Source organism: Tachypleus tridentatus, chromosome 6 (assembly GCF_004210375.1).
Source record: "Tachypleus tridentatus isolate NWPU-2018 chromosome 6, ASM421037v1, whole genome shotgun sequence".
NCBI lineage: Eukaryota > Metazoa > Arthropoda > Merostomata > Xiphosura > Limulidae > Tachypleus > Tachypleus tridentatus.
In genome coordinates this window covers 98,495,103-98,518,721 of record NC_134830.1, presented here as the reverse complement: position 1 = coordinate 98,518,721, position 23,619 = coordinate 98,495,103, and the positions used below count along the sequence as shown (strand labels likewise).

General features: G+C 30.4%; 1 protein-coding gene across 2 annotated transcripts in view; it reads left to right on the top strand.

Annotated features, from left to right (window-relative positions):
- LOC143253150 (DNA-(apurinic or apyrimidinic site) endonuclease 2-like) overlaps positions 1-23,349 on the top strand; it is a 49,619-nt gene extending 26,270 nt beyond the window's left edge. Inside the window, exons 3-6 of one of the 2 annotated variants that reach the window (XM_076506495.1) lie at positions 6,440-6,583; positions 9,847-9,919; positions 20,278-20,362; positions 22,073-23,349. In XM_076506495.1, the coding sequence (XP_076362610.1) occupies positions 6,440-6,583; positions 9,847-9,919; positions 20,278-20,362; positions 22,073-23,181 (1,411 nt within the window). In that variant the 3' untranslated portion in view covers positions 23,182-23,349. The remainder of the gene's footprint in view (positions 1-6,439; positions 6,584-9,846; positions 9,920-20,277; positions 20,363-22,072) is intronic. The other variant, XM_076506496.1, reaches the window with a different exon arrangement.
- The last annotated feature ends 270 nt before the right edge of the window (positions 23,350-23,619 follow it).

The window sequence follows — 23,619 nt, the reverse complement described above, 5'->3', positions numbered from 1 at the left end:
GGTTCTTGTTATGTTGTTGTAAACAGTCAATATAAATGTATTAAAATTCACATTTTTGACAATGATGACTAAGGTTTAATGCCATTCCAACATAACTTAGTCTGTCTCTAAATAAAAGATCAACAGAATTGCTACAAATCTTCAACAAATGTTCAAATAAACCTGTATTATTATATTACTATTAGTAACATAGTGTCTACACAGACTCATCTCCATATTCGAGTACTTGGAAATCCTATGAGAAACACAAAAATGATGAAGGTATTTTGTGTTATAAGTAAGTTTCATTTCCTTTACTAGTATGTGTGCATACTCAATTGGAATGATTGAAACCTCTGAAGAAATTAAGAAGTTTTATATCAAATCCTTATACCTAAATGAGGAAATAATGACAATGTCAGTGGCCAGGAAAGGATGACAAAAGCTGAAAGTCTGTGAAGAACACTATTCAGTGGTCAAGCCTCACTTGATCATCCTCAAGATACAAGTTCCAGAATCAAAATTTTCCTAAATCCAAAAAACTGAAGAACCAACTTAAAGTGATATTAACTGCTGTGTATTATTATCTTTTAATTTCATCTTTGTAACTGTTTATAAACTGAGTCGTAAATATTATTCAGATTTCCTGGATAGGTTAATTTTTATTTGTTATTATTATTATTTTTGCAGTAAATAAAATGACCTTCTAGAACAATGTACATTAGAAGTAGAAACACTGAGCTTCCCTTTTTTTTAGGTGTTGAAAATTTTTTAAAAGGGGAGCTTTGCTTTTCTTTTTCTGAAGTTCCTTGTGGAATTTTCATTTAATGTAGAATCAAATGACACCTAACACAGGTCACTCCAAAACACATCACTTTTAAGGAGAGAATTAGGAGGTTACTGGTAAATCAAAATTTAACCTTTGTATAACTTCTGTTCTCTCAACCTAATCAGGGTGAAGAATATTTTTGCTATTTTGTTTGGAACAACACTATAATCTTGTTGTATAATATATTGTATGGCTTATTAAAAATGATAGGACAAATACAGTCCCCTTATCCCACTATATAGTATACCTTTACCTCACATTTCAAAATTAACTGAAATAAGTAGATTTTGTGAAATCCAGCTTGACCAACAAAGAGGCAGAAAAGTGCAATCAAAACTGGTAAACATTGGTAGATTCATTTGTAAGCTAGTCAAAATTAAGATGATTCGTTAGATGAATTTCTGGCATATTCATTGAATAATTATTGGTACAAATAAGTTAGATTAACAACTTTTAGTATGATGAAAAGCCAGCTAGTTTTGGTAACACAACATTCCAACAATGACGATTATATCATGTTGTTCAGCAGCAGAAGTATAACCTGATATTGGTGTTAGTCTACATACTGAAACTATAAAATGGAATGTAAAGACAAGACTGGAAGAAATATTTGTTAATTTTTTAATCTAGATTCTTCATTGACTAAGGGGGTTTGTTTATTATTTAAAAGAAATGGTGATTTACCAGAAAACAAGTATGGAATTTAATTGGCATTTTTGCTTCCATGATAAATTGTATGCACTTAGCTCAAAGCTAGGTTATTCCATGCTGTTATTAGTCTCATTATACCAACATTCACAACACTTATAAGGTTTCATATTCTTGCACAATTGCACCTCATCACTAAAATAGTTAAGGGTAGCTGTACTCAAACTATTTTATCTAAATACATGCATTTTGATTTTTGACTCTTCCTATTTCAAGAAATCATATTTGATATGACACACACGCTTTTTATATAGGTTAGATTTCCTATTTATGTCAAATCATAAATTACAGTGAACAAGTAGGTCCACAAATGTTTTGAAAATTAAAAAAGGTGTTTCTAAATATAAAAGAAAATTGCAATGAAGATTGAGACAGTGCCATAACTTGTTATTAATGGCATTTTTAGTATGTTTTAAAAGTAGTGGTATTTTTGTTTACCATAAATAATGAAAATTTATATATGTACTAGGCTTTCATTGGATACTGTTTGAGATATGCATCTGTAATGTTGATACACATTCATCAGTATTTTTCTATTGGCTTCCATATTAGCTACACCACCAATACTGGTTAATAAATAAAAGATTACATTTTGAATGGTTAACATAGAAGTTGTTCTGATATGATACATTATCTTCACTCACAAATATAGCTATTCTTGTTCCTGCTGCCCACTATATGCATTTTTTTTTTTCACATACCATAAGCCTTGTACTCCTATGGCTTTGTATGCATTATATTAGCTGCTATATTGTTATATATATTTGAAGATTCTTTTTTTTTAATATTAATGCTGTAGTTTGTGGTTATTAAGGGTAAATAACAAGTTTAGATTTGTTTGTATGCAAACCTTATTGAAAGGTTAGGGTTATAAATTGGAGATTAGTGTTATCTTTTGTACTACAGTATTAGATTAGGCTTAACAAGTGTGCCACCCACTAGTGCAGCGGTATGTCCATGGATTTACAATGCTAAAAGCAGGGGCTCGATTCCCCTTGGTGGGCTCAGCAGATAGCCCGATGTGGGTTTGTTGTAAGAAAAACACACAAACACACACTCTAAAGTGTTTTTGTTATTTCATGCTGACATGTAATTTGTCTTACTGGTAAATCATAAATTAGATTAACTTTATTTTCTTAAACACATACCACATAATAATTTTTTTATTTCCAATACACACTTATGAATTTTACAATATAACAATTTTATTTTTGAAATTATTAATAATTTTATATTCTTACAATTAATTTAGTTTTTGCCATACCTGGGGCTGGGATTCACCCAACCTTTTTCCCCCAATAATATTAACCTTCCTTCTAAAATTGCTGAACTAGTTTAAGATGTTTTGGGTTTGACAATTTTCCTTCACCTGATTAGGACATGCTTTCCCAGGCCTCTACTGTGGAGTATTCTAGGCCTATCGCAGCCCTTTTTTGAATATGTTTCAGAGTATTTGTTTTTCTCCTCCTCCTCCAGACATTATGGTTGATGCTCAGTTTTTTTTGGTCTCTCTTTTTAACAAAGGGTGTTTGCATGCATTACTTTTCATTTCATTCATTTTGCTTCAGCTCCCATCAGGAAGATTTTGTTTTTTCTTAACTCTGTGCGCGCTTTGAATCTGTGTTGCCTGTATGGAGGTGAACACTGATAATTTTGTCCTTTTATTTCTCATTATGTTTTCCAGCCTTATTATCCTGTCAACTCTATTACAGAAATTGTCCACCATATACTTTCTTTCTGAGCCATTCTATCATTGCGATTTTTGTTGGTTACATTCCTCCCTCCTTACTTTTTTGTTGTGGTGATTGCCATCTTTTGTTCTTTCTCAACATGTGTGGCTTCTTTGCTTTTGGGATCTTCTTGGGCAGAATACTGTCTTGTACCAAGTTCCTTTACTGACCACTTCTAATGTAAAATTAATTTCCCATAATTAATGAAGATTTTTATATATACTGGCCTTCACTAGATACTGTTTGAGCTATGTATCTATAGTGCTGGAAATATTCATACACATTCATCAGTATTTCTCAATCAGTTTTCATGTCAGCTGAACCATCAATCCTGGGGAATAAATAAAAGACAAGCTCTGGAGTGGTCAGTTTCTTTTTTCCTTTGGGGGAGGTTTACTTCTATGACATTAGCAGTACATTGGGGTATCAATGATGTTAAATTCCTTTTTTTTTCTTTTTTAGTTGCCTATTAGTCTCATTCTGTGACTTATTTGCCTGTCATACCTTTAATGGTTCCCCATTTGTTGTGTATGCTTGATGCAGGATGGCATTTTTTGCTCAATTTGTCTTGCCTCGAGTACTTCTTGGTTCTTTCCCATTTCACTATGTTGTCTTTTATCACACTTTTGTGAGCAATTTCTCAAGGACTAATGATACTGAAGGTAGATGTTTTATATTCATATACCCATGTTTCTATATTTCATCCCTCATGATGCTATCTTAGGTTTATTCACCAGTTGGGCACCAAAGGGAAACCTTTCAATGATAAGCAATGATAATTGAACAAAGTCCCTATGTCATTGGGTTTACAACCTCATTCCCTTCATTTGAATTTATTTATCTTGTCTGATGTTTACCTCTAAGGTTGGGGTCATGCATTGTTCAGACTCAGGCTTCAAAACAGTGGTATCTAGCTAAATGGTCTTACCATGTTAACACCTTAGAGCTTTTAAGCAGTCCAACATGTTTTGATGCATTGGTTTACTTTCTTCTTGTTGTCAGGATTTAATTAATCCTTACCCATTACGACAATTTGACGGTGATGGCTGATATCACTCGCCAACTTAGTACTTGTCCTAGTTACTTTTGTGGTCAACCTTGAATCTCCTTTTTTGGGCACACTCACTTTACATGTCTCCTGACATGTCGCATTCCAGGTGCTTTCCACCTTATTGCAGACTGCCTTTCCAGTTCCAACACACTTTATCTCACAGAATGGCCTCTAGATCCTCAAAAAATTTCCATTTGTTCTGTCTCTGGTGGGGTACTTCTTAGAGTGATGGATTTGCCTCTTTCCTTGATTCCAAGTAACCTGTTTTGTTTGTTTGTTTGCGGTTCCTCACCTATTCACCCTGGCAGTCTGTGCATTCAAACAGGATTGTCACTAGTTATATCTTCATTTTCTTATCCCTTACATTATTTTTCCCAGGTGAATTCATTCATCTATGCCACTTCGTGTCAGGTCTTTCTGATTTCTTCTTCCTGGCTGGTACAGATCTGTTTATCTTGCCTATTTTAGCTCAATCTATTCTTTTTGTTTTGGATCAGTTTTTACTTACCTACACTTTGATGGCTCATGTAGAGTGTTCTTCCCTTTAGTTGTTTTTTATTTCCTTTCAGCTACCACCCTTATTCCCAGTCAGATTCTGATGGCCTTCTATGTTCTGTACATGCTCTTGGTTGCTTCGTTGCCTTCAAGGGTTCTTTCCATTGGCTCACTTTCCAGCAGTTTTATGCTCTGGCATTGCTTTTCTGTTCATGACTCTCTCCCTTCTCCCTTACTAATTGGATTTGGCTTTTGATTTAAATGGCCTTTTTCTTCCTTGTCTCATTCTTCCTCATTAGTTTCTGTTGTAACATCAGATGGTTCAGTGTAAGTAGATGGTTATGGTGAAATAGTTAATGAAAACTATGAAATTTCCATGCAAGGTTCACATCATTCTATAAAAGCTCTGGCAAGCAACATGTTTACAGATAACATCTTAATCATCATTTACCATGACATAACATTTTATTTATTTCATTTTTAAAAGTAATTCATAGCAAGCCAGCATGATATCTTTAAATATATCAATGGAGAGAATTTAAGAAGTCTTATAAAAAAAACAACAACTTCATATTAAAGATGGATGGTTCAGTACATTTTCATTGTTAGAAAAGAATGTGTTTTTATGCAAAGCTTGCTGCATGGAAACCAGATATTGGAATATTTTTACTATGGGTAGAGATACCAATGGTTGATGAAGTTCATCAAGTCCTAGATTTTTCTGTAGAATTTTGGCTGGTAATCTGTAATGATTTGAGGAATCTGTACAGCGTGTATGTATACAATTGTTTGTTATATGACATTAGTATTATGCCTATTATGTTTTTAAACACTGCATTCTTTATCTTGTTCCTTAGCTCTTGGTTAAGCATAACACATTGTTGGTAGTGGATAATGGTGAGTATAGTGTGGTTGGAATACTATTATTCTATACTCTTCTAATTCTTGAAAATCTGTAAGGGTCTGAATAAAGAATCTAGTGTTTAAATATATAATAGGCCTGATGCTAATGTTTTGTGAGAAATATAATTTTAATCATTTTTTTTCTGGCATTTAAAAGACACACACACCATGGCAAGTATATTTACATCAACATTAGTGAACCACTACTTCAAACTGAAAAGAAGTAGGAAAGGTAAAATCAATTTTTTTTTAAATTTTACTTTTGGGGAATAACCAGAATAATATTTTACAATTAAATATGATTTACAAAATCAGTTATGGAATTAATTATGTGTTAATAAGTAAATTATGATATTTGAAACACATTAGTTAAATTATTTTAATCTTGATTATCTTGTGGATATGATGAAAGACTGAAATATTTATAAGAACTAAATTTGTTTCAATTTTGTCTTTGAAAATATATTTCAAAACATACAGATTACTTTAAAATATTTGAATTATTTGAAATTTGTAAGATGATTTGTTAAATCAAAACTTTATATTTTAAACACAAAGTTTGCTGTGATGTACAAAATTAAAATAGCTATTCTGTTAATAGAAATTTTATGAAGGCAGTTTCATTTATAAAATATTGTTTACTGAACAGAAGTTATGATTTAAGTTTATTGTATTTTAATTTGTCCATATATAATCATTTAATACTTTGATTACAGTTTTCTGTATATACTGTTTGTTTTACAGGTGTAATGGAAACATTGAAAAGCTTGTTGTTATAAATGTATATTGCCCACGTGCTGATTCTGAAAAGCCTGAACGAGCTGATTTTAAGTTGCAGTTTTATTATCTTTTACAGAAAAGAGCTGAGAAACTAATACAAAATGGAGTGTAAGTTATTTTTGTCTTTGAAAAGAAGATACAACTTTTTAAGTAAAATCAAATACTGGCTCATTAGATAAATTTTAAGTTCTAATTTTTAAGACTGAAAGACAGAAGTTTGTGTTTTGATACACACAAATATAGTTTCTAACCATTAATCTCAAAAAACACTTACCCATTATACACCATTTTAAATTACTGGTAATCTAATACATCATTTTTATTCAATTGGTCAAGATCTATATCTTATTTCATTTGTTTTATGATAATTTATTTATATAGTGGTGGATTACAGCAGTGGTTCCTAACCACTGGTCAGTGTACTAATGTCTTTCTGCAGATATGTTTTGCCAGTCTGCTAAATCTTCTAATAAAAAAGAAAAAAGAAACACAAACAATGTGAAAGAGTTGATTTTCATGAAATAAACATTTTACTTGTGTTATGAAGAGGTAAAAAATTTTATATTATTTTTAGTTCATTATAAAATTAGTTAGTCTTATAGCTTTCATTCCAAAGCTTCGTAATCATTAAACAGTGGGAATGTTGTAGGTAACAGCGTCATTTGATGGTAGCTGCCATTTGAGGGTTAAAGCTGGTAGGTTAGAAAGTAACAGCGTAGGCTTATGCTCTGTTAACAGTGTTACAGAGTGAAATAAAACTTAGCAGTCTAGCATATATTACAGCTATGAGCAGACGTAAAAATGTCAAGCAGTAAATAAACAATGTGGTTAATCCGTGATGATGAAAACCTGATGATGACTGAAGAAGGTTGAAATGTTGTTTGCTCCTCTACTAGTGCTTTCTCTATCCATACCAGCCATTTTTAAATATATAAACAATGTTGTTTTTTTTCATTTATGAACTTTACATTTCCGCTTGAAACACTACTAAGTAGTTTATTTGTAAATTCTGTATTTGTACGACTATTTGCTACAAGAAAAACAACCATGAGTGGACAAATGCTTTTCATAGCACTATCATTTCAAACTCAACAATAATGACCCCAAAACATCTCCAACACACTCATATGTTGTGACCTCATTTATTAAAAAGAGAAAGAACATTCAAATGCCCAGTGTTGTAAACAAAATTTCAGGAAATCGTCTGAAGTTAGTTGAATGTCTTGTATATATCTATGAACCCCTAAGACAATGTTTATAATTTCTACATTTAGAATTTTAACATGATAGGCTAATAGTGGGAGTTTTGTTATAAAACAGTGTGTGAAAAGTACTTTGTTATTAATATGGTTGAAATATACCTAATTAAGTTTAATAGTTCAACAAAATGAAACTCTTATGAGATATAAAATTGAAAACTGAATGAAATACAAAAAAGGTTTGTGTTATAAATAATAATAACAGCAAACAGAAAAAAATTAAATGGCTGCTGAGTTTTTAACTGAGATATTTAGTTACATGTGTGGCATGCAAAGTTAATGTCAGAGTATTTTTTCAAGTAAAAACCTTTTTTTTTAATTTCATGTGAATGTGTTTTGGTTTATGGTTATAACTAATCAGAGGTTTGGAATGCAGTCCTTCCTCATGAGTTTGGTTATTCATTTAGCTTCATTTAGATATAATTATTTAATTTAACTAAGATTTTATATATGTATATATGCACAAACACATACTTTCAACTTATTGATTACATTACTTGTTAATAGGGAAATGAATAAGCACTGTAAAACAATAATGAATTAAATATTGCATTACCATTATTGGTCCAGGTTATCAAATCATCGTAGTGGATAATGTCTGTGGCAGTAGCACTCTAATGCTTTGGAGATATTCCATTTATCAGGCAAAACCTTAATGTTAATTTAGTTAGCTGTCATAGAAAATCAAATAAGTGTATGAAGCTGAGTGCTTACACCCATAATGTCCCAGTTTCTACTGCTTTTCACTGTTTATAGTCAGTTACCTTTAATTTTCTTGAAGTAGAAATAAAACCACACTAAAACATTTCTACTTATTAAACTTCCAACCTCCACCCATATAGAAAGATATTAAATATAACTATAAACCCTACCTTAAAAATTCTTACACCAAATCATATGAATTTTACACCAAACTTATTATATTCAACAGAATTTGTTATAGAAAGAAGAAGAAATAACCAAATCCATGCTAATTGTTTAGATTTGGGCATTACTTTTATAGAAGGCACAGTGAGGTTGACTGTTTTTGATTAAAAAAAAAAAGGGGGGGGGGAGTAATATTTCCATTCTCAAGCTATCCCATACCTAACAGTGTTACATATCTCAACAGATGAGGTTTCTAATAATATGTAATAATTATATTTTTTTCATGGATAATGTTCTGTCATATAAACTGAAAGATAATGACTATAAATACAGGCAGTTAATGAAATACCTTACACTATCTTTTAATAAATACCAAAATAGTTTAGAAACTAAACTACTTATTAAGGAAAAATACCATACAAAATTATAATAAAGAGGACATTACTAGATAATAAGTTTTAAATAATTTGATTCATATAACAGGATGGAAAGACTAACTCCAAGTAGCTGTGCTTGCCTTGGCATTCCTGCATTATGCTTAAATAAATCTTCAAGAGAATGGGAGGAGGTTGGGAGTAAGAACTATATAAGAACTTTTAAGGAAGGATTTATACTTCTATTTAGTTCAATTTATTATTTTAAACTTCTGTTTAATATATTTTTGCAAGGGTGAAGGTTGAGAGATTAATTAGTACAAATGTTAGGATGGTTTCATTTTTACTTCAAGAAATATAGACTGGCTATAGACAGTGAAGTTAGTAGAATCTGAGATGCTGTGGGTGTAAGCACTCAGCTTTGTAATTTGATTTTCCATGATGGCTGACTAGATTAACATCAGCAGTTGGATTTTGTCTGATAGATTGGCTATCTACAACACAGTTGGGTGCTATTGCCACAACCATTATCCACTGTGACAATAAGTTGACAACCTGACCTATAATGGTAATGTGATACACATACATATGTATTTGTTTATTTATAAAGTTTAACTTTTAATGTTTAAACAGAATTTACATTACTGGAAAAGTAATGTTTATGTTTTAGAAATATTTATACATTTTCTTTTGCTAACTGTTTCAAATCTGAAGTCCTAATCATTCATTAAAAAACCTAACTGACAAAACTTTCATACATTTTTGTTATGTTTATTTTTATATTTTTGTGACATTTAAAGATCTGATATTTCTCATTAAAATTTTAAATATGTATATATATGTATATATTTATGTATATTGTTTGTAACAGCCATGTTATCATCATCGGTGACATTAATACTGCACACAAACCAATTGATCACTGTGATCCAGGAGATGAAGTGGTAAGTTCTTTACCAAAGAACAAAAAAACCTTTTTTTTTATCCCTGTATCTTCTGTTTATTAAAATAACAAAAAGCACTTTTGCTGCAATTTACATACAGTCCTGAGTGTACATAAAATACCCACGAATGGATTGTGACACAATAATTTTTTTTTCTTCTGTAGTTAAGCTTGTATCTTAAATCTTTATATTAATAAGCCTTTTCTTTTGAGTACATCTTTTTTAACAGTTATAAAAGTAATATTTGGTCATTGTTTCTTTGTCAACTGGTTTTATAGCCATTATTTACTGGGAAAGTTAGTGATCTAACATTTTTAATTTGTTTTTGTAACCTACATCAGATAATATGAATGGTGTTTACATTTTTGAAACTAGATTTTCTTTAATTTTCTTCATCCTTCCCACTATCTTTAATAAATTACTGTTCACTACTCTTCTGTCTACATTAATATATATTTTTACAAATATGTAATAATTCTTTCTTCTGTTGTAACTTGAAGGGTTATTTTTTTATGCAATGTCTTGGTTTTGTGTTCTACTTTAAGGAACAGTTGAAACACTGAAGGGGGGTACTCAGTAGATGCATACCTCTGCCGTACGGTGTTGATCATATTCAGCCCTTAAAAGTGTAAAAATCTGTTTGTAAGTCCATTATTATAAAAAAAATATTGTAGTTTTAGCAGGACAAGGAATAAAAAATATTCTACGTACATCCACTAAGTTTCATAAAAATCTGATAATTTTTGAGTGAATTATAGAGAAAAAATAGAATAAAAAAATTGGTCCCCATCTTAGTAGATAGGGATTCTTAAAATTTTCTTGACCTTTACCCTCTAAAAACTAATCAGTTTTATGTTGGATTATATTTCATGTATATATGTATATATAGATATATGAACTTTTGTCTGAATACTTTTTTAACCATTTTCAAGAAATCTTGCTGAAAAATTCAAACTCGCACACTGGTAAAAACGTAACTTCTGCTGATCTTCAATGGCAGAGGTGATAAGTAAAACTGTTGCAATGCAAAAATTATTATAGATTTTCTGTAGTCTATTTGAAAACTTGGTTTAGTCATTTCATAGTAACTGTTTACTTTGTTTCATCAGGACTTTCCTCATAAAACGTGAATTGGTTGGTTATTGCTTTTCAGTTCACTTGTGTTGTATTGCAATAGATGTGCTTCTTGTGATGTGCATACACATACATACTTGTTTGGGTAACAGTGGGAAAACAGGTAAATGTAAAGCTGTATTATTTAAAAATAGTTTTAAATTTCTGTATCTTGAGGTTTCATCTTAAATAGATACAGAAAGATTTAGAACAACCTTTTCCAATTTTCCTTGTTTTCTCTGGTTGAGAAGCTTAATAATGTTGTATAAATTGAGTATTTAAATGTTGCATATTCTGTAACATAGTTTCAATTTCTGTTTTCTGTTAGACTTATTTCTGAATTTTGAAACATATTTTGCACTACTGTTGTTTCTTTGATGGAGATCCATGATTTTATTTGTTACAAGATCCCTAACACACACATACACACATGCATGCACACAGGTAAACAAGAATACCATGTATATTGCAGTTAAGCCCATGAATTATTGTTGAGACTCAATATTTTGGTAATTTTTTTTGCACTGAGTTTTGTGTATAATAAAGCACACATAAAAGTTATTCAATACGTGATCCCCTTAAGTAATGAAGAATATTAAGAAGAAGCTGGTAGTTTAAGGGTTAATGGTGGGTAAAAACTTCCACGAACAGGTTTGATTTTTAGGTTTGGGATAAAATGTCTGTACAAAACACATTGGTTAAGGAACCTACTAGGAACAATGCTATTTTTTAGATTTGTTATTAACTTCTATTAAAGAGATGGTGGAGAAGGTGGGTATTGGAGAATACTTAGGTACAAGAGATATTTTGCTGTGTATGGAAATTGGGAATAATGATATTATAATTCCAGATAAAAACAAATCTGAAGGCATGCAACAAGAATTATCTGTTGTGAATTGGATAACTGAGTTATTTGAAGACAATGAGCAAATGTTGAACATTTTTAAAGAAAGATTTTACAATATTCAAAACAAATATACTCATTACAGAAAGAAAAGGCTAGCTGCAAGTAGAAAACTAGGTTGGCTTACAAAGAGTATGAGATGTAGAAGTAAAGAAAATCATTACAAATTTAAGAAATTTAAATTTGCCTGTATTATAGAATATTATAGAAGATCAAGAGAGTTAGTCAAACAGGAAATATGAACATCAAAATAATATGGCTGAAAACATAAAAATTAACAATAAGGATTTTTTAAAAAATGCATTATGGGTAAATAGAATGTTAGGATGGGGATAGTACCCTTGAGAAAAGCTTGTATCCGATGATCATGAAATGGCTAGGTTATTACACTCTGCTTTAACTTCAGTTTTTTTATAATAAAAAATTAAGCAGTATTTCTCACCTTGAGCATTTGGCAGATGAAAACAGAGTTGAACAAACAATTATATAAATTCTGAGCTTGTTAAAATATAATTGAAAAGTTTAAATAAAGAATAATAAGGCTCCTGGCAAGATAATATTTCCCCAAGTGTTTTAAAGGAGATCAAGGATTGAATATGTGATCTACTTGCCACAATTTTTGTAAGTCCTTGAATATTGGACAAGTACCAAGAGAGTGGAAATTATTTCAGTGACCATACAAACTTTTCCCTTTCTGGTCATTTTATCTCCACCTAGTACTCTCTTAAATGGGAACTACCCCATTCAGAAAAGGATACTCACCAGGCTACTCTAGTTACATAACTATAGGAGGAGTTTTACAAACCAAACAAACAAATCCATACAGGATATTAAGTACTTCTAGTATAAAATGCCTTTTAATTAATTAAACATGTTGCCAAAAACAAGTTTAAGAAACATTAATACACATTTGTTTCATCTTAAAGCTCCAAGAAAGCAATGGCTAGGAAGTACAACATCTTAACTTCAAGGGAGGTAATAGAAGTTGTCCCAAGAATTATAAGTCTATTAATCTTACATCTGTTGTGGAAAGGTTTTGGAAAGTCTGATAAAAGATACTTTGCAAAGTCATTTAACCCTTTTTGTGATGAGTCAGAGGTCAAAGGTCATGTCATCACATTTGTTGACAAATAAGAGACGTTTGAAGAACAATATTATGGATTTGTCCGAGACATTGTTTTGGACCTGGCAAGGATCTTGTGAATAATTATCCTACTGACAGTTTGTTGGTGAGTGACAATGATGGATATGAGGGATTAACTTAACCTGGTGAAATTCAATTTGCTGGAAGCAAATTAATCAATGAGCAAAAAATTTGTAAAATTTGTAATAAATTACAATATTATTATCAATGTTGAAATATTGATACAAAGGTTAATATTTAATGGATTTAATATTAAAAAACTCTTAATACAACTATTCAAATATTCTGTGATAAATATAAGAATGCATTAAATAAATTGAAAGGAGAAAAAATTAAAGAAATTTTACTGAAAGTTTTTGATAACTATTTTTAGTTGTTAGTAAGGTCATTTTTGTGGATGAACACCTTATTGCATATATAGGCTTGTTTTGAGTCTGAAAAGTGGTAGTTACATTTAACTTAATGGGTTGTGATTGGTGGTTATATTAGTTGATTCAAATATTATTAGCAAAGTCCCTGCTTGGGACCCTTTATACTAGTATAATTTGTTTACTGGGATACTAAGTACCTTACCACCATAATGGGGATTGGAATGCCAACTTCAGGAGAAGTTTATTTAGCTTACTTATCCCATAAATGGTAATACCTTGTTATTTTTTCTTTATTACTTTTTTCTTTACTTTGGTGAGCATTCACTTTTCCACAACTGTCTGCAGGCAGTGAAGGGTGATATAGATGTGGGACATTGTTGGCATGAGCATTCACATCTCACTCTCCCAATGTTTATTTATATTCCTTTCATTATTTTATTATTTAATTATTCTTCATATGAGACAAGCAAACAGAGGTTAAGACTTATAGTTGGTCTGTCTCCATCACAGTGTGTGGGTCCTACTTCTTCAGCCACCTTGAAAGCCTAGGGTACATTTTATATCCCACATTATAGCCTGTGCCATAGGGATCTTTTCGATTTGTACAGCATTTTTTGATTTTTGCTTTGGCTTGTTTTTATTTATCACAAATTATCATTTGTCAGAGGTTTGGAGTTGCTGTTTTAAACAAAGACCTTGTTGCTTTTTTTTTTTTATTTTACTTAAATGTTTAGTAATAATATATATATATATATATATATATATAATAGTTAAAAATTATCTGACATCAATTTTTAATTCTTTAAAGAGGGAGGTGTAACAAATTTATCATTATACTTTTATTTTAATACCTATATGTGTTTCAGTTTGATGCATGTGATGTATATTGTTGGATGTGTATTGCACAACTTCTACCTGTTTTCTAAATTTGTAGAAGATTCTAGAGAGCAAGGATCAACAATGTGTGGTTTAAGTATTTTTGAATATTGTTGAATGTTCAAGAATCTCACATGATTCATATAAAAGCAGCTAGTGAGAGACATAATGTACTGTTCGTGAGCTACAGTCAGTACACTATAAGCTTCAGAAACTATAATTGTGATTAACATTTATTAATTGAAAAACTACAGAATTTGACCGGGAACTTTTGTAGATTTCAAACATTATAAACTCTAACTTTTGTGAATTAACTTCAGATATTAGTATTTCTATGAGGACATTAGATATTGTCATTGCTTAAAACTTACAAATTCTTCAAGCTAGTTAATTCTGAAAAGAATTGTACAGGTTTGATTAATTTGCTCTCCATGAACATCAATAAAAGATTCAATTCCAGACCAGATATAAGATGCAGTATTGTTTGCAAGTTTGTAAAACTCTTGTATATAAGCCATCATTTGTGATAACTATTAGTAATAACTGTTATTATAAATTGTTTTTTTTATGTTAAAATATATTTGTGTTGAGAAAGAAAATTGTGTATCAATCTTGTTGGCAAATATCATAATTAACTTCTAAATTAAAATTAAAATTTCTGGTTATTTGAAATAGTCATACATAACGTATATAACAATAAATCAGAGAATTCTCCTAAACAAATTATAATGTAACAATAATTAACTGAAGCAAACATTGACACTAAAATAAATATATAATAAATCTGTCACAGTCTTCAGTAAACTTTACTAATTTAATATTTATGCCACAATATCATTATAGCAAAGATTTAGGCAATGATGAAGTACATTCATAGAAAAAGAAGAAAAAATCACTGATCTAAGAAAAAATACTGCTTTGTTGAAAAGGCTTCACAGAAGGGCTACTAAGATGATTTTTGACATGGTTTTACAAGTTAATAGAAAGAAACTCATGAAAACAAAGAATTAAACCCCTAGCAAAAGAAAAATTTAGCTTAAAGGTGTTTTTAGCAGTCTGTAAAATGAACTGGAGCTGAATTATTGCATTAAAGTAAATGTAAAGTTCTAAAGAAGGCAAACTTTGCTCAATGTGCAGAATCATTTTGAATGCATGTTCTCAAAGTGATCAGCATATTGTTTTGAATGAACTGAATATGCAGTTTACCTTAGACCTAAATAAGTTGAAAAAGTCAATAGAAATTATATTTAGTGTAATGCAGTTTTTAAGAAACTTTTGTGTGTTAAATGTTGTTTATTTGAAATATGTTACAAATAAAAAAACAAAAAAGCAACTGAAGGTGAAATTGAAGGCAGTCATCACATAATGAGAATGACTTTGTGCCATACCTGTTGCATTGAAAACTTTGACTAAGCAAAAAGTTTGGAAGATGATTGTGAATTGAAAAGCCAATATGCAATCCAAACTTCTTGGTCAAAGGGCTTTCTAACAATGTGAGAGTTGTAGCATTTGATTGAGAAATTTTGGAGAGAGGTCCTAAACAGACAAACACAAGAATATTACATACATAGATATAAAAAAACATAGCATAAGATATGATTCTAAACAGCTGTTATATGAAAACATGGGTTTAATTGTCTTGTGATTCTAAACAATTTTCTTAAGATGTGGTTTAAGTTATTTTATAATTCTAAACAGCTAATGTATTGAAACATTACTTGTTCTTAGTTTTATTTTCTGCTATTGATTGAGAAAGGTCATGGTGTCAGAAAAACCTGTATTTCCAGTAAGTCCTATAAAATGATTAAAAAATAACCCAAGCTCCTTTGAAAGGTGGAGTTTTCTTCTTTAGGGGCAAACTAGGATTGGTCATGTACTCAAAGGAGTTGTATAAAATGGAAGTTGAGTGACGTCATGAAAGTTATCTGATCTTCCAGGAAATGTTTAGCATATTTTTTCGTGCACTGTGTGTTTCCTATCTGGTATCATGTGACTTGGAATGAGAATGTCATGTTAAAAAGTATTAGGAATATTGCACTTTAGAAATGATCATAAATGAAAGCAATAAATCTATACTTGAGTGTTTAAGTAAAATAAAGGTGACACCTGGAGTCTGATTGAAAAAGAAGTGTTAAGCTAGTTGATTTATACAGACAGATATGTATAATTATCTTAAATAGACAGTAAGTTTTAGAAAAATTATGGTAAGAAAATAATACAACTAATTTTTCTGACAGAGATGAAACCAATGTCGGAGATGACTCATTCCAGGATACAGATTGATTCCACAAGATCGAACATGTATAGATTATTGATTCAATAAGCTTCTTTTATTTCTCTAGCACCTTTAGTTTTAAATCCTGTTTCAATGCCAGTGAAAGTAGCATAGTTAATGGAATAATTTTGTTGGTTAAAGTGTTCAGCAACAAAGAAATATTTTTTTTGGTGTTAATAGAAGGTTTATGGTTGTAGAAACGTTCTCTAAGAGTTTTGTGTATGTTCAACATCTGGTGTTTTCATTTTATAAAATGCTTTATGTTCCACAAGTGATTTCTTTAAAAAATTAGTTTATTTTTTGTTGTACACATAAGAACATTAGTTGGTAGTTTTATGAATTTATGGTTTTGACATCAAGCTTTATTTCATGAATGACAACCTTATTTTTGTGGGATGTAATTCACATTTATGTGAACAAGAATATCTTTCAGAGTTCTGTATTTTCAGAAGTTGTAAAAGGGAGCTTCAGGAAATATCTGTTTAAAGAGTATGTTAAGCTATAGGAAGTAAATGTTTTTTTCAGAATTTGTGAAATGTTTCTAAGTTTGAAGTGATAGGTAATCATAAGAGAAATTATATTTAAAACTTTAGTATTGTTCTGTTTTAGGATGTTTTTCTGCTGAGTATTGTTAGCCTTTCCGATGCATCTGTCGATTTTGATATCTTTATTTCCTCTTTGTAACATGGTTAGCTTTAGACTCTTGGTGTGTTTTCTACAGTTTGTTTCATCTGAGCATATTTTCTTTATTCTTGGAGTTTGACTGTAGGTAATGTTCTATTTAGTGTTACCAGGGTTACAGCTTTTATAGTGAAAGTTAATGTGTCTGTTGATTTTCTGTATTAGTTGTATGTAAACTTCCATTATTTATAAGAACAGTGATGTCAAGAAAGGTGAGAAATTAAAGATAAATTTGATTGATATGTGAGTTTGTGTATGAGATAAGTTCTTTTTATATTTCAAGACCAGCTGTCCAAATGAAAAATATTTCATATATGTAATGTTTCTATGTATGATATTTTATTGGGTGTAGTTGTAAAAGCTGGCTTTCAGTATGACCCATAAAAATGTTGGCATAATTGGGAGCCATTATGGTAATATATATTATACAAAGATGGCTGTTAGGTAGTAGCTGCCCATTACTATTCATATCTTTTGTTATGTAAGAAGGGGAGGGTAGGTACAGGGAATATATTTCATGTGTTGGTTAACAAAAGTTGGTTGCTTAACCAGATATACAACCAAACAAATGAGATTATGCTTTTCTAAGTTATTGAATCATTAGAAAATACATTGTTGCATATTGCAAATCTCAAAAATATAATTTTTAAAATATAAAAAAATAAATGTTTGGTTATATATTTTGAACAGTGTTTCAGTAATTGTTATTTCAAAATAATAGTGAATTATCTGAATACATATACAAGAAACAATTTTCAGCTTGGTTATTCATTGTTATTCTTCTAATTTCAAGCAAGCAACCACTAATATATGGTGTTTTCATAATGCAATTCCTTAAAAATCTCCTGAACCCTATTTGTACAAGGAAGATTTGTAAAGATTTGAACATGGTGATTTACCATAATACATCTGAGGTGGAAATATTGGATAAAGGCAATGCCAGTAGCCTGTCGGTAATGATTCTGCTTTGTGTTACTTCATAACTCATTCTTTCAGAGGGTTATATACAAGTTAATCAGTATGAGGTTTAACTTTGTGTCCAGAACCAAGGGCAAGAAATATTAAAATCTTTGTTAGTTGAAGCAAGTCAAAGGTTGTGAATTGTTCAGAATTCCTTCAGATTCTGGAATATAAGAAATCTGTAACTCCATTTCTAAATTACGTGTGTTGAATTATATACTTCTGCTACATTTCTTATGCTGTATATTTTAGTTACTGTCTTCTCACTAAGAAGAAGCATTGTTAAGAAGTGTTTTTTTTCTTGATTTTTATGAAAAAAGTAAAACTTCTTTTAGTAAAAAGAAGTTCTTTAATACCAAATATGTGTTGACAGTTTTTAAAATCACCAAGAAGTTATTAGGTCTTTCATTTTTACATAAGTGGACTATAAACAGGGTTGAGAGAAGGCAATTTTGAATTGAGAAAGGAAGGAGTTTACTTGCTGTTGGTTGAAGGATATTCATAGAAACTGTTAAAAGTAACATTTTAATTCTGTTATAGATATACTTTAAATGGATAACATTGTAATATAAATTTGTATTTCATTGGCTGCTTTTATATACTAATTTTCATTGCATGAGCATGGTCATTGCTTGAGTAGATCAACATTAAGTGTTAAGTGAACTAATGAGGAGTGGATAAACAAAACTTGCTTATTACTCATGGTTTTAACATTTAAAGTTCAGGATGGATTAATGAACCTCATTTATTTATTGTTTGATATCATTGGTCGAAGCGAGTGAAACTTGGTCTTAGCAATATTGTTATATTGTCTATCCTAAGGTCAAAGCCTTTGCTTAAAATGTACAATTGTATTCTAAACTTTATGGTCTAGTTTGCTAGTTTACAAACTATTTTGGGAAGGGGGAATAACTGCATTACAAAGCTGTATGAAACACAAATTCTCAAGGAACCAGCGATATGTAATGTGATGTCATATTTCCTTTTGAGTATGTCTAAGTTATCAGGACAAAAGTTGTGATAAGTTTGAATTATTCCTATGTGTCATTATCAAGTATGTACAATTTCAACCTTACACTGTTGCATACCCAATATTTCTGATAAAAATAACAAACATTTGAAAAAAATGTACAACAAAACATAAATTCCAGTTAACTCATAAAATCATTCAAAAAGCAGGTACTCGTACTATGTAAAAACTAGACTAACAAACACAACATCAACGTTATTTATAAAATACAATGCAATAACTGCCATGATTTCTATGTTAAATAAGCAAAGAAGTGGAAACCAGATTCAAATAACACAAACACTTTTATACGTTTTTGAACACTGCAAAACAAATAAGCTCAACATAAACCACAGAAAACACCAACATACCAAGTAGGGAAACAAGTACAAACAAAAACCAAATCAAAGAAGACTTGCTTATAAAAGAACTAAAACCAAATTTAAATCAGTATAAAGGAACACTTTTATACCTATATTAATCAACTACCTAAAATCTAACTGCAACACCATCTCCCCACTCTCTTTCCCATGATGTGCCCAGCACTTGCAAATTCTCCTGTTAACTGAAGATGACCTAAGAAGGTTGAAACATTGTTCTGTACCAGCTGTACTTCAAATACATTTTTACTTCAAGTAGGTTTCTAGTCACCATGAATAATTTCAGTCTGTTCTGTTTATTGATGAGCATGTCAAGTGTTAGTACTCGTGACTTTATTGTCACTTAAATACCAGTAAAATAATTTTGCTTTTTTTCCAAACTTTTCTGTTGCTGTTTATTGAAGTGTTTTATTATTAAATCTGTAAAGACAAAAAAAGTCTTTTTTTTTTGTCACAGAGTTGTAATTTATGTAACTGATGTAGTAAGCCTAATGTTTCATTTTTTAAAATTTTTCACTTCTACAAATGTGAACTCTCAAATTGTTCTAACTTTACACACACGCACACATATATTTATGTAAATACACTACTTCTTACTCTGTAATTGTATTTTACCAATTAAAATGGTCATTTAAATGTTTCAAGGAGTTTAATCTTCGACCTGATAGATTGTGGCTGAGCAACTTTCTAGGAGAATGTTCAGCAAAAGAAGATAACAAGAAGGAACATGGTATTAACATTTCTTTAATAAAAATCTTGCTTACCATTCAAGTGTACATGTCATCTAACAGAAATATTTCTTTTAATATACTTATACTTAGGAATAATTACTTAAAATGTACAATGCATGCAATTGTAAAGAGTAAACTAAATTATTACTTAACAGTGAAATTACTTTAGGCTTTCTGGTTACTATTCTAAAAAAAATATTGTAGATCCTTTAACTGGTTTTTAGCAATAGTTTTTGTTGCTAATCTTTCATTGCCATATAAGGGAATTCTGTATTGCCTCCAAACTTCCCAGAGTTTACTAGATTATCATTTCAGATGAATAATGTAGTTCTGAAACATGGCTTTTTTATTTTCTATTGTGTATCTGAAAATAAGTTGGTTCATTGAAAGATTTGTTTGTAAATTAAAAATTTAAAGAAATGAGAATTGGAAGGTGTAAATATGATCTGATGGCTTCTGGAATGACGTGTGATGAGCATGATGATTAGGACTCAAAAGAAAAAAGTATATATTTTAATTGAGGCTTACATGTAGTGAAAAAGTTCTCATCTGAGATAACAGTATTTATTTGTGTGTCCCTTGGTATAACTGCAATAAGTCTTCGGACTTACAATGATAAAACTTGGGATTAATTTACTTGTGATAGACAGCAGATAGACCTAAGTGACTTTGTTATAAGAAAAACAGATTATTATTTGTCTAGTAGCACCAATTGTATGGTGTTTCCCTTTCTTTTATCTAACGTATTAACTAATCCTTATATCTGTCTGTTGATATTTTTTCCAAATGGCTCAGGTCACACCAAAAAAGAACCAGAAAATGATTGCATGAGGTTACAGAAGTAAACCAAAGTAATTGTTGCTATGTAGTAAATAAAAATTACTTATATTTTATTTGAAAAAAAAATTAATTTACAAGTTTTTCCAGATTAGTCAATCACATTTTGAAAGTTTGAAGTTGGTGCTTTAAGTTTGGAGTTGTATTACAATTTGTTCTGAATGAAAGACTTTGTTAAAGGTAGTGTTAGAAAGATTTGAATAACAATTAAATTATAAATCAGATTTTTTGGATTCCTAGAATTATACTTTGCATTAAATTATATTTCAAATCCAAATGCACAAGTCTTAGTTCAAGAGCAGTGATTCCCAAACTTTTTTATGCCCCGCAACCCTAAAAAATTTTAATATGTTCTCACACCCCTGGTTGGGAACCACTGTTCTAGAGAGATAAGATTCTAGGTATTCATAGTATTTCTTTTGTATTTATTTTGAAACCATTTTGTATTTAAGTAACCCAATTAAAGATACTACTACTTTTCCTATTGGTTTTTGTGTATCTGATTGTGCAATGGTGTTAACTAAATGTACAAAAATGATTTGCATTTTTTTTCCCCACCTATCACCTATGTGGTCACTGGAATTGGAGTAATCAATCTTTTGAGACTTTTGGTGAAATAACTTTACTGAGCTGGAAATGAATTGTAAATCAAAAACTAAATTACATTTTTATTTCAAAAAAATGCACAATAATTGTTATATTTCACTCAGAATAGCTTACAGGATGCTACATACTTTTAGAAAATAGTGTCCTTGGACACCATTAAATATTTATACTATTGGAAGAGTTCAGTTGTTTAAAATTGTTTTAAAAATATATTTATAATAACTTCTTTTAAGAACATACATTTTTTTTCCTTTTTTTTTTTCCAGACCTTACATTCATTGACACATTCCGACACTTCAACAAGTCCCAAACAGAAGCATTTACTTGCTGGATGACTTCAACTGGTGCTCGACAAACAAATTATGGAACTCGTTTAGACTATATTTTATGTAACAGAAACTTCATTAATCATGTAATGAGTAGTATCCTTCTTCCTGAAATTAAAGGCTCTGATCATTGTCCTGTAGCATTGGAACTACAGTGTGATCCTGTGGCTTCTAAATGTTGTCCCTCTTTTTGTACTAAATACTGGCTTGAATTTCTTGGTAAGCAACAGAAGTTGTCACCATTCCTAGAACAACCAGTGCAGGTGACAGCAGAAATTACAGATTTACAAGCAGTTAACTCTGACATTCAAAAAAGAAGGAGCAACAGTCATTCTGAAATTGTTTCAAAGAAGAAAAAGAATTTTCAAAAAATTAGTCAAAAATCAATAACTAGTTTTTTTGTTCCCAAAACTTCCATACAACAAACTACAATTCATTCTAAACAAGATATTTTAGAATCTGTAGATAGCTCTACCAATATTAATCTTAAAATTATTACCTCTATAGATCACCAGTATTGTGGCAAAAATAGTACTTCATCTTGTTATAGTAATCCTCATATGCTATTCAGTCATACAGTGTGTGTTAGTGATGAGGAGAAATCTGTGAATGTTATTCCAAGTGGCAGCTCAGATACAAGCATGACCTACTCACATGATATAGAAAGTGACTGTAATTCAGAGGGAAATTTGTCCAGCCAAAGTAGTACAAAATCTTTATACTTTTTTGAAGAAACTGATGAGCAATTTCAGAATCCTTCTTTCACTTTAAATAGTACAGAACATAATCAGTGTCAAGAGTACCATATTAACAATCAAATGGAAAAACAGAAACAACTGTGGAAATCTGTGTTGCGTGGTCCTCAACCCCCACCTCTTTGCAAAGGTCACAAAGAACCTTGTTTGTTGAAAACAGTTAAAAAACAGGGACCAAATAATGGGCGACAATTTTTCACCTGTGCTTACCCAGAGGGTCGAGCAGGAAATCCAGAAGCAAAATGTAATCACTTTCAGTGGGTTAATCCCCCAAAAGTAAAAGGTAAAAGATGATATTGCTACCATTTTATTAGAAGTGCTATTCGTTTTATACTCCAATACAACTGTGAAATATGGTATGAAGATATTTCATTTTACAATTTAGGGTTTGTGATTCAGCATGTTTATATGTGTTTTAAATATACCCACATGTAAAGAATGAAATAAAATATATTTCAATACAAATGTTGTTTAAGGTATAAATTATTGTTTTAAAGAACATGTTGTGAAAGGATATTTTTTGAACATTTAGTAACAACCTCGTATAACTCTGATGTAAAGGCATTCTGACTTAACTGATGTTTGCTTTAAAATTATACATGCATTGTATTTTCTTTTCATCATACAAAACATTTTTATCTTACATACGATACAATGTTTTTTTCTTTCATCACCAAAATTCAGAAGTTTGGTGAGAAAGAAATGTGGAAGCTATTCTGACATGCAATGTGC